The 11754-nt window shown below is 45.3% G+C and overlaps 1 protein-coding gene across 1 annotated transcript in view; it reads left to right on the forward strand.

Moving 5' to 3' along the window:
• LOC144829297 (uncharacterized) overlaps positions 1-10221 on the forward strand; it is a 254997-nt gene extending 244776 nt beyond the window's left edge. Inside the window, exons 2-4 of the mRNA XM_078688296.1 lie at positions 9437-9563; positions 9916-9980; positions 10125-10221. Coding sequence (XP_078544422.1) covers positions 9437-9563; positions 9916-9950 — 162 coding nt within the window. The 3' untranslated portion in view covers positions 9951-9980; positions 10125-10221. The remainder of the gene's footprint in view (positions 1-9436; positions 9564-9915; positions 9981-10124) is intronic.
• The last annotated feature ends 1533 nt before the right edge of the window (positions 10222-11754 follow it).

Below are 11754 nucleotides of genomic sequence, written 5' to 3' on the forward strand. Positions count from 1 at the left end.
CAACTAAAAGATCCAGAGGGATGATATATCCTAGTGGAGGGCTGACTGAATGGCAGGGCTGTGGTGCTGGGCAGTATATATGCTCCAAATACAGAACAATCGGCCTTCTTTACAAAGTTGTCTGGAACATTTGCTCCATTTTTGACAGGGTCCGTACAATTCCGTTATGGATGTAATGTTGGATAGATCCCATCCCCCTCTCCCTAATGCGCCTATCCATGCTATCCATAACCTCTCAAGGATCAGGGAGGATTGGCAACATTGATGGGGATTGGTAGATACCTGGAGAGCGCATCACTTGAACATTCGGGACTACTCGTTTTTCTCTGCAATGCATCACCTGGATGTGATGCTTTGCTCTCCTGACAAACATGCAGAGGTGCAGCACAACGAGTATCTCACCAGAGCACTGTCAGACCATAACCCCTTGCTTTTGAGAATAAACCAGTTACCGGGCGCTCCAAACTCCCAACATGGCGCTTAAGCCCAGAGTGAATGAAAGATCAGGCATTTCGAGAGGTGGTGGTGACCAGCATTGCTAATTATTTTTGAGAAAACACTAGTACCTCCTCGTCATTAGCGGTGGAATGGGATGCTTTTAAGAGTGTGATAAGAGGGCATTGCATTGTGCATAAGATGGGAGTAGAGAATTATTGCAAGATTTAGAGAGGGTGGATCAGAGGCTGCGTAAAGTGGAGAGAGAGAGGCCTGAACACCTAGATCGACATCAGGATTTAGTGGAAGCGAGGGAGGAGGTTGCCGTGCAGGTTGAATGGCTGCGCTACTTGATTATAAAAAATATGTTGTGCATGCTCATGCAGAGCGAGATAAATCGGGGGCATTGTTGGCATGGTTAGCCAACCCAGCGCAAAGGGGGGATGATCATCCTGGAGCCTCATGGTCCTGATGGGGAAGTCCTTACACGCAGCTGGGGATAAATGATCAGTTCTATGCCTACTTGACTAATTTATACCAGAGCAAGGTGGCGCCTAGTGAGGAGGCCATGCAGGACTTCTTGGAAGTGGCAGATCTTCCAGCATTGGATAGGGAGCGGGCTGAATTGTGTATCAGGACATCACCATAGGGGAGGTCCATGGAGGGATCAAGCATATGGCCCGAAGAAAGATCTCCGGGCTGAATGGTCTGTGTGTGGAGTTTTATAGTACATATGTCGATCTCTTGGTCCCTAGGTTGTTAACATTGTATAACACAGCAAGAAGGGCGCGCCTTTTACCTTCTACCAGTGAGGCAGAAATCATACCATTACTAAAGCCGGGGAAACCTCCTCATGACAGGTTGGCCTATCGTCCGTTGTCAATGTTGACTACGGATTATAAGATTTTAAGCCGGATATTGGTGACCCGTCTGCTCCCATATATGGTCCATCTGATACATACGGATCAAGCAGGGTTTATAGTGACCCAGAATACAGCCCAGAATGAACGGCACCTTCTTAGTATCTTAGATGCTGATACATACCACAAAGCCTCTCCTGCTGTCTTGGCAATAGATATTAAGAAGGCCTTCGACAGCTTGGAGTGGCCATATCTGTTTCAAGTTATGCAGCACTTTGGCCTAGGAGATGGTTTTGTGGATTGGATGGCTCTCTTGAATCACCAGTCTACAGCATGGGTAAAGTTGGGTGGGATGATATCGGATGCCTGTATCGTATTGTGGGTCGGGCAACGAGACAGGGCTGCCCCATTTCCCCATTGCTGTTCGCCCTGGCCATGGAGTTGCTGGCGGCCTGGGTCAGGACGGGCCTGCGTTATCCTAGGCTCCAAGTGAGCGAGCAAATTCATCATATCTCACTTTATGCCGATGATCTCCCTATGTTTTTGGCTGACACGGAGGGCACCCTTCTTGGTGCAAAGACTCTATTGGGAGACCTTGGTACAATTGAGCGAAGACTTGTCTGTTTCCTGCTGCGCCTACGACCGAAGGTCCATCAACTACGAAGGGAATACAATGGGAGCATCAATGCATGGCGTATCTTGGCACTCGAATTTACCATACCCAAACCAACCTATTGGAGGGCAATGTGGGCAGGGCCATTAGGGGGCTTAAAGGTTGTATCGAGTTTTGGGGCACACTTCCTTTCTCGGTAGCTGGGTGGGTGGCCCTTCTTAAGATGATAGCACTCCCCAGGCTGTTATACTATTTTCGGATGCTGCTTATTTGGATTCCGGCCTCTGTTTTTAAACAGCTTCAGTCGATGGTGGTTGAGTTCCTTTGGGCCACGGGAAGACGGAGAGTGGCACTTAACACGTTGATGAAACCGAGATCGGAGGGCGGCTTAGCGGTCCATGCCTTTGAAACGTATTATTTAACAGCGCAGTTGCAGTGGCTTACGCAGACAGAAGCACAGACATTTTGGGCCCCAGACGGCGTAGATGGGAATCAGGTTAATAGACAGACGCGGTCAAGATTAATATTGCAGTTGCCGCTCTCGGCCTCCTCTCCCACTCGAGAGATGGGGACGTTTAAACTCTGCTCGAACAGAAGTCAGCGGCTAGCACAAATAGCACGGCCGTAGGCCCCTGAGATCCCACTGGTAATGTGCACTGCTCTGCCGCATGGGGGTAATTGGGTGGCACTGATTGACTGGGCCGAAGGGGTTTGGCCACCATGGGAGATCTCTATGAGGATGACGCTGTACTTCCTTATGAGGTATTGCAGGACAGATATGGGTCGGCCCGTGGGGACTACTTATTGCATTTGGCCCTTATAAAGGCCATCCAGGCAAATTTTTGGGAGGGGCTCAGAGAACCACCGATCTCAATGGCTTGTCGATAAGTAGTTCTGGCAGCTGGCACCATTAAGGCGGTTACGTCCCTGTACCGCCGAATGACGCACATGAGGCTAACCCCACTGCTCTCGCTTCAACAAAAATGGGAGGAGAACTTAGGCGAGGTCATCCCTGAGAAAGCGTGGGCGGGACTGTTGGAACAAGCGTGGAAAAGCACTAGTAACGCACTCTTTCAATTGGTGCACTTTTTTTATACTCCACAGGGCTTATCTCACACCAGCAAAAATTAATAAGTATTTCAATGTGAATTCGGCAGCGTGCCCGTGCTGCAGTACGGTGGGAGCAGATTTCTGCTACATGATGTGAGGTGTCCTCAACTTGGGACATATCGGGAGGAGGTGGTAACACTCTTGCAGGATGTCACGAGTAGGGACATAGAGTCCACTATAGGCCTTTGTTTGTTGCATTGGTTCCCTCACACCTCTAAGAACAAGATAACGAGTAAATGCATATCTTAGGGCTCCTGCTGGCGAAGAGGGAAATCACGGCTCACTGGAAGGCCAAGAAGGGCCTTCGTTTTTGGAGATGGCGAGTCAAGTTTATTAAATGGGCAGAATGTGAGGGGGCTATGAAATTGCAGTTGGCGACCCGCACTAATAGTGAAAGGGCACTGGAGATGGCGCGGGCCTGGGAGGCACTAGTACTGTTATTAAAAATCCCAGATACGGACTCTGATGTGGAATCGGGCGCACCAGATTTAGATGCGCTGTCCTGAGGGGTTACCCTACTCTAGGGGGATGAGCACGCTGGTTTTCTGCATTGGAGATACTTCTGACAGCAGAGAACTGTGTCATTACTTGATCTTTTGTATTTGATTAATGTCAGCACAGCTGGTACTTGTTACCACAAACAATCGTATATAGTTGCTACACCAATGGGAAGGGGGGCGGGATAAGAGAGAGGGGAGGGAGATTACATTTAGCAATGTCAGGTTCATGACAACAGGGAGTATTTCTCTTATAAGTCATTGGCAGGTTTGATTATTGCAAATGAGCTAGCATCTTGCGCTGCAGCGATTCATGGCTTGCAGCACCCACGGAGTGCAGTTTATTATGATAAGAATATCTGTCCAATATGTGTGATAGTCCTCAACTACAGTTAAACCTCATTGCATGTTAAACTGATATTGATTATAAATGTGTTATTTGAATTAAAACAATAAAAATATATATTTTTTAAAACAAACAAAAAAACACCACAGCCATCATAAAGGCCAAAGTCCTCGAAAAAGCCATCAACCGCCAACTCACGTACCACCTGGATACCAACAATCTCCTGGGCACCTTCCATTCTGGATTCTGCATCAATACCACCATTTAAACCACTCTTATTGCCATCACTGACAACATCAGAACGCTCCTTGACCGGGGAGAAACAGTGGCCCTGATCCTCCTTGACTTCTTAGCTACGTTAAACACCGTGTACCACCACACGCTCATTAGGAAGCGACACCACTTTGGAATCCAAGAAATTGACCTCAAATGGATCACCTCTTTCCTCACCAGAAGAACCCAGAAAATCCTCCTACCAACGTTCGGAACCTACGAACATCAGCAGCAGTAGCGTCTCTCAAGGCTCGTACCTCAGCCCTACAATGTTCAACACCTACATGACTCCGCTGGCCAACATCGTCAGAACCAAAGGACTAAACATCATATCCTATGACGACGACATCCAGCTCATCATCTCATTATCTGAAGACCCCTCAACCATGTGGTTAACTTTGGTAGTGCTTGGTTTCTAGCTTGAGTGTCATTCTTGGTGAGTTACCCTTTCCAAGGAAGACCTAACAATGACTAGCTGATTCAGCAAAGTAACAGAAACTGTCTAACCACCTAGGCTAGTGGTTAGATCAGGGGACTTAAATCCCCTCAAGCTCCAAGAGGCATTTATTTTACTTGTCAGAACATTCTGCCCTCTAGTGGCAGAATGTTCTAATAGCCTCATAGCCCTTCGTACGTAGCAGGGCTATATCGGCTATTAAAGTCCTGGTCCCTTGTTAAAGTCCCTCGCCTCGGGCCTTTAACGCAGGAGCGGGCTTTAATAGCTGGTATAGCCCTATACTACGGGCTATAAGGCTATAATACATTGCAACTTCTCCATGACTCAGATGTTATACCTTGTCTTTTCAACCAGGCCAAATCTTGGTCAATGTATTATGAACATCAACAGGCTACCAATAGTTGTATTATTGTGTAAATAGAGAGCTATTCGGAGTGAACACTCTTTACGGCATGCAATGTAGCATACAGTCTGTAGCTAAGTTAGGAATTCTATGTTTTAGAAGTGAGTCCGTTAAATACTGGACTCAAGCTGAGTGACAGCGCACTGTACAGTTGTCTGAAGTGAAGTGTTGCTACAAACATCTAACGGGGGTCCTGATCTATTGCTTCATTCCTTCTTAACTCACAATTTTGGCGACGAGAACAATCAAGACAACAGCATGTGTATATGCAGCAATTTAGCAGCAATTTAACGGCTTTAAACAGACTTGATGTCACAAGACAGATTTTAAGCACGGATTGTGGTGCCATAAGTAATGTGGAAAGCTGTTCAAGATAGGAGAATAACTGTGGGAGACACGAAGTTGGAAACGTTTGATCCTCAGAGCGTCAGAGGAAGCCAAATGTGTACTCATGAGATACTCCAGTATTGCAATTGAGATTTTGTGTGGTGGCCATAATTAAGTCATGAAAGTCTTAAGAAATATCATGAGACGCCCTTTTGAGGTCAAGCAAACTATAGAAAATAATAGAAGACACAATTGTTAGGTTAAGCACAGTAAATAAATGCCTAAACAACATTTTCCTTTACATATTTTCAAAAAGTCTGGAAGTACCTATATCAATCTCAAGAGTTTTTTCTGTCTGATCAGTCTTCATTTTGATCAGCCACAAAGTACACTCTGGAACTTACCACCTGTAGTGGGTCATTTCCCATGTGGCTCTTGCTCTGTATGCCCACAGACAGAAAAAACTCTTGAGATTGATATAGGTACTTCCAGACCGTGGTTAATACAAAAACACACGAATTGTAACAGCGACCACTTAATCTACTTAATTTGGTGTCCATGCCTACTGAAGTATGTGGGTATGACCACCAGAAAAGTCAAGACTCGTATCCAAGAACATATGAGCACCATTAGATGTGGGAAACGCTCCACCAAATTGACTAATCATTTTCTGGATAAAGGACACCGTGACACTGATTTACACTGGGTGGTCCTGGACAAACCTCATATACCCCCCCATTTGACAGACTCTACCAGCTATCTACTACGTAGAGAGCAAAAATGGGTGTACACTCTTAAAACTGATACTAAAGGTTTGAATGATGACATACCATGGGTGGCGCTATAAGCATGCGACATTTGGATCCGTAGGCTTCCCAATCCATTGAAACACAACTACCTCTCCTTGCAAAACAATGCATATGGAAGTAATTGCCATAATTGTGAATACATCATACAAGCAGAATTAATTGTATATTACACATGGCATTTGTCGATACTATGCCAAACAAGTACTTACAAAATATAAAATAAACTTTTCCTCCTGGGACATTACCAGGCCTCTCTGTCGTTTTTGCCCTATTTTTTGGAAAGTAGCTAAACAATTTGGTTCAGTAAACTGGGATATTCAGAGCATAAATTAATCACGCTTTGAGTAGTCAATACATGCACTACATCGTATTATTGACTGCATGACGCATGCGCCGTCTCAGGAAACCCGGCTTCGGGGCAGTCAGGGTATTCAGGCTCATGAGTGGGACCCAGACACTACCTTGGAGACGCGAGCGCGTCTAACTCTGTGTAGTGTTTGGTTACGCTAATGCGCATGCGCAGCCTCTTTCACGGATCTTTAGCGCATGCGCACATTATATACAGGCGATTAAACCAGACGCCTTTTTATTACCAGGCCCCCGCCGCAGCAGCTGCGGGCAATCTAACACACGCTACATAAACAGGGAGCCTTCCTGCCGTTCGGTACCTCCTGGGGCTAGCTCTACTCGAGCAACGAGGTACCGACGGACAGGTAAGACTCTAGGGCAGAGGTCTTCAAACTTTTGATGGTTGAGCCCCCCCAGCTGAATTTTTTTAGATGTCGGGCCCCCCCCCCCCACCTCCTGACAGAAATTTCTGGAATCTGGTACACTACATAATCAATCGCCACCCGCATATCCTGGGCCATATCCGGCAAATAATGTTCAAAACAATGAGTGTTCCTCCTTCTCCATGAATTCCCTCACTACCACTCACCAACAATGCACCTCACCTCTCTAAAGCACTTTTCTGGCAAGCATATAATTTTTTTAATAGCGCTACTCATAGTTTCATCATACTCAGGGGCATATGTACAAGCCCCTATAGAAACCACACTGTCACTTTTTACAATGTTGTGGTGGCGATAGGGGCATTGCCGCATTTACAAGGCAGAGTTAAGCCACTTAACTTGGCTTAACGCTGCCTTGTAAATAAGGCCCCCTTTCATGCTATGCATAGCGTGAAAGGGTGGGCAGTGGGATTTGCGGTAGGCGTTCCACTGCAACAGGCACTGATTTTGATGCTGCGCCCTATTTACAAGGGCAGAGTAAAAGGGAGGCAGTGTTAAAATTAAGAACTGGGACAACCTGGTCTTAAACTGGCGAAACGAGGAGAAATGCATTATTTCTCCTCATTTTTGCTTCATCCATGTGTGCTGCCTTGTGCAGCACACATGGAAAAAGCAAAATGCCTTGTATTTGTAATCTTTAAAAAAAAAATCAATTTTAGGTTTTCCGTGTGTGCTGCATTAAGCAGCACACATGGAATTGTGACAAATGGCATTTAAAAATTGTTTATGTACAGGAAGGTCCCCCTCCTGTACACAAACAATCTTCCCCTGCACGCAGACACCCTTGCACTATGGTGCAAGGGTGTCTGTGCTGGCGCTACACTACTAAGTGTAGAGCCAGCGCAGGGGAAACGCAAGGCTGCACCATATTGTTGTAAATATGGTGCAGCTTTCCGTTTCTGAAGTAGCAGAGAGAGGCCTTAACCCATGACTGCTAACGCCTCACTCCAAAACTTCCTTGAACATATGTCCCTCAGTTCTTTGATCTGCATACTGCACCTTCTTTGTAGCAGGCACATTAATCCTCTGTGCTGTGAGGGTGGCAGGAGTGCTCGTGTGAGTGCACAGTGATGTATGCAACAGTGTGAGAGTAGGGTAGGTGGAGTGACTGCAGGGTGAGTGAGGTGACCATATGAATTTGGGTGTGCATGTTAGTGCAGAGTGGGACTAATGAATGCATGGTTAGTGATGGGCTTGTTTAAGTGAGATTTCAGATTGAGCAGTGAGGGGGCCAGGTGAGTGAAGTGTCACATGAATGCAGGGTGGGTAGTGTGCCTGTGTGGCTGCAGGTTGATGTGCAGGGAAAACCGCGCAAGTGCATTGTGAGAGCAGAGTGATTACTGAGTGCAGGGTGAATGGTGTGAGTGCATGGGGGTCAGTGTGAGGGCATTGTGATCGCTGTGAGTGCAGGTTGAGCATGAAAGTGAAGGGCGAGAATAAGGAGCAAGTTGTCTGAATGCAGGGTGCATTTCCCTCCCTCCCCCTCCAACCTTTCGACTTTACCACCGAACAAGCCTCCACCCGCCCCGGAAACTGCACAGCACCAAATGGCCCAGCAATGTTAGAAAAGCTCTCTTACCTAGAGCTAGACGGGATGAATGACGCATGTAACCTACAGGGCCGGTGCAGGGGTTGCTGGTGCTGAGGCTCCAGGCTGGTGTTTTACCTGTGACTGCCACAGGCCCCCTCCCTGGTGACATGAGATCTGATGACCGATTCACTATCTTTTTTTGTTTGCCTAAGTTGAATTTAGGTTCACGAACAAATGTATGTATTTAGTAAATTTCTAACCGTGCATCACAGATTCAGGATTTCAGTAGAAAAGCAATGTTATTAAGACATTAATTTGTAAATGCTCTTCCATCACGACCCAGTGGACTCTCCAGCCTCAACGTTAAATTTTCTTTAACATCTTGTGCAAGTCACCTGCTTGGTGGTTATTTCTTCAGCAAGAACCATCTCGTAGAAGAGTTAAACCGAATACTCACCAGCGTGACACAGTATCTATTACATGTAATTTCTTTATGTTTAATTGCAGCCGCACAAAAGCCTCATTGTCTGAATGCAACATCTAAATTGTTTTAGTAAAATCATTTCTGCAGTGACGTTCTCTGTGATCAGTGGCAATGCTTGACGGGTGCATCCCGGCATATCCTGAATATATAAGGAAACAGTCGGACATTTCACTGATTTTTGAAACGTTAAATATGAAGCCTCTGTTCAAGACACATCTTGGAGTACCGGGGTGAATTAAAAAGTAAATATTGTGAAACTCTTTGGTTATGCTTGTGTGCGAGGTAACAGGAGCGCTATATATATATATATATATTCAGGCGCGCAACGCCCATTGTACTCCAAGGGCTTCAGCCCCTCAAACCCCCTCCCCCCCACCCCTCCCAGTATGTGTCAGCCCTGGAGAGACAGCTCCCGGGCACACACAGCCGCCGAGCACTTCACAGGTCTTTAAGACCTTGTTTCATGTTAATGAGGCTTTGGTGTTTTCACCCCTTTTTAGGGCCCCTGCAGCTCGCCTCTTCTGTTTGCTTCAAGAATCAGCCCCTCCTCCCGAAATTTGACTCTAGGTGCGACTCTGCCTGCTGGTAAAGTAGAATTGCGCCGATGTGTGACAGTAGAAGACAAAGGTGAGATTTCAGGGATGAGTGCGCGCCCCCCCTGAGACGGTGTCGCGCCCCCCTAGAGGGGCGCGCCCCACAGATTGAATAACTCTGCTCTAGGGCATAGAATTAATACTTAAACTCTTCACTAGGAGTTGAGACTGAGGGAATAGTTCAATCCATAAGAATTTCTTTCCCTTTCTCCTCCATTATTGTTTGTTTTTCTGGGTCAGTGCATAATAATACCCATTTTGAGTGTTTTGAACTCCTTTTTTCAGTTGAGCCTATCTTTGGAAATTGTAGGTTGTACCATTTGGACACTTCTGCTTTTTGCAGTAAAAATATAGATACATGAATATCTATCAATTCTTCCCCTTAGTGCGGTGCCTCCTCCCAGAGCAGCTTGCCAGGTAGAGGTGAGGCAGGATTTCCTACTAAATGAGGGTAAGTCCTTATGAGTGTAATAACCCCAAACATTTTTTACACCATTAAAATCAATGATACATATCTATGGTACATGTGTAATCCTGAACAATTGTGTATATGTTTTCTTTCTTTTCTCCCTGTGTTTTGCTATTCACCTTGCAGATACCTGGGTATGACCTGATCATCAGAATAAAAGACAGGAATACCGGTGGAGTATTTATAATTTCAATCTATTTTCCTTTTTTGTCACATATTGGCAGCAGCAGTATCACATATTTTCCAACTGGTCCTGAAGAAAGCCGATGATACCTTGCGATCAAGAGGCTGAAACATGTTGACCACCTAGTGACAGTGGTTCTACCTCTATACCACTGTGCTGTTACTTTTTAATCCTGTCAAGCGGAACACATCAATAAAATAATTAAGTGTATCCCATTAGATAGTTTTATATTCACTTTTTTGTTTGACACAGCGCTGCTATCCTCACTACACCTATTTGCTCACATATGGGATTATCATCCCTTTGCCCAATAAAACATCTCTGAGCTCCTCCTTTAAGATCCTGGAGTAGTAGCTCCCAGTGTGGACTAGGATTTCTACACTGGTAAGGGGGACCCATATGATGAAGCATGTCACCTTCGGGTGAGTGAGGGTTCTTATCCTTAAGGGATGTCTCCCCCAGTTAGGTGCATGGCATCCCGTTGGTGATGAGAGAGGTTGACTTACACATCTATCATATACACATGACCTTGACCACAGTTGTGCATTTTGTGTGATATGTTAAATGGGGAACGCACATTCAGTGGTCTCATAATTTCCCCACGGACCCCCAATCTACGGTAGTTTTTTCATTTCAAGATGCTACCATATGCCTCATCCCTAAAGAGGGTCGGGATCCCAAATTTTGTAAAAATTATCGGCCAATATCTTTAGTTAATGTAGACTATAAGATTTTTGCAAAATTACTAGCTCTTCGTCTTGACCCACTCATGCCACATTTCATTGGGAAAGAGCAATGTGGTTTTGTTAAAGGCCGCCTCACCTCAGACAACTCCAGACTCCTCCTTAATGTTCTCAGTAAGGCCCCCTCCCTGTCTATTCCCCTGGCAGCTATCTCAGTTGATGCTGAAAAAGCCTTTGATCGGGTTGACTGGTCCTTTTTGATGGCTTCCCTGAAATGGCATGGCTTTGGTTCCAAATTTATTTCTTATGTTTCTTTAATATATTCTATGCCCAAGGCTTCAATTCTCGTTAACGGTCAACTTACTTCCCCTTTTACACTTAAACGTGGAGTTCGTCAGGGCTGTCCTCTTTCACCTCTTTTATTTATTTTAGCTCTTGAACCCTTCCTATCTTCTATTCGTAACAATCCTTCCATCTCTGGCTTTACATACGGTGATCATCATCTTAAACTATCTGCCTATGCGGATGACATACTTTTATTCATTTAAGATCCAGTTAACTCGGTTCCTTCCTTATTAAATGAATTTGAAAAATTTTCCCTGGTTTCAGGTTATAAAATAAATTCGGATAAGACGGAGATTCTCCCTATAACCAAATTTTGCCTTCCACATTTTTTTGCTTCCACTGGCTTTGCCTGGAATTCTAAGAAAATAAAGTACCTTGGTGTTCTTTTCTCTAACTCTATTTCATCCTCTATACAACTTAACATGAATGCAGTTATCTCCAGGATTGACTCTTTACTCTCCTCTTGGAATCCTCTATATCTGTCCTGGTGGGGTCGTCTTGATTCCATCAAAATGATGATTGCTCCGATCTTAATCTATTTACT

The sequence above is a fragment of the Lissotriton helveticus genome, chromosome 4_1, assembly GCF_964261635.1.
Source record: "Lissotriton helveticus chromosome 4_1, aLisHel1.1, whole genome shotgun sequence".
NCBI lineage: Eukaryota > Metazoa > Chordata > Amphibia > Caudata > Salamandridae > Lissotriton > Lissotriton helveticus.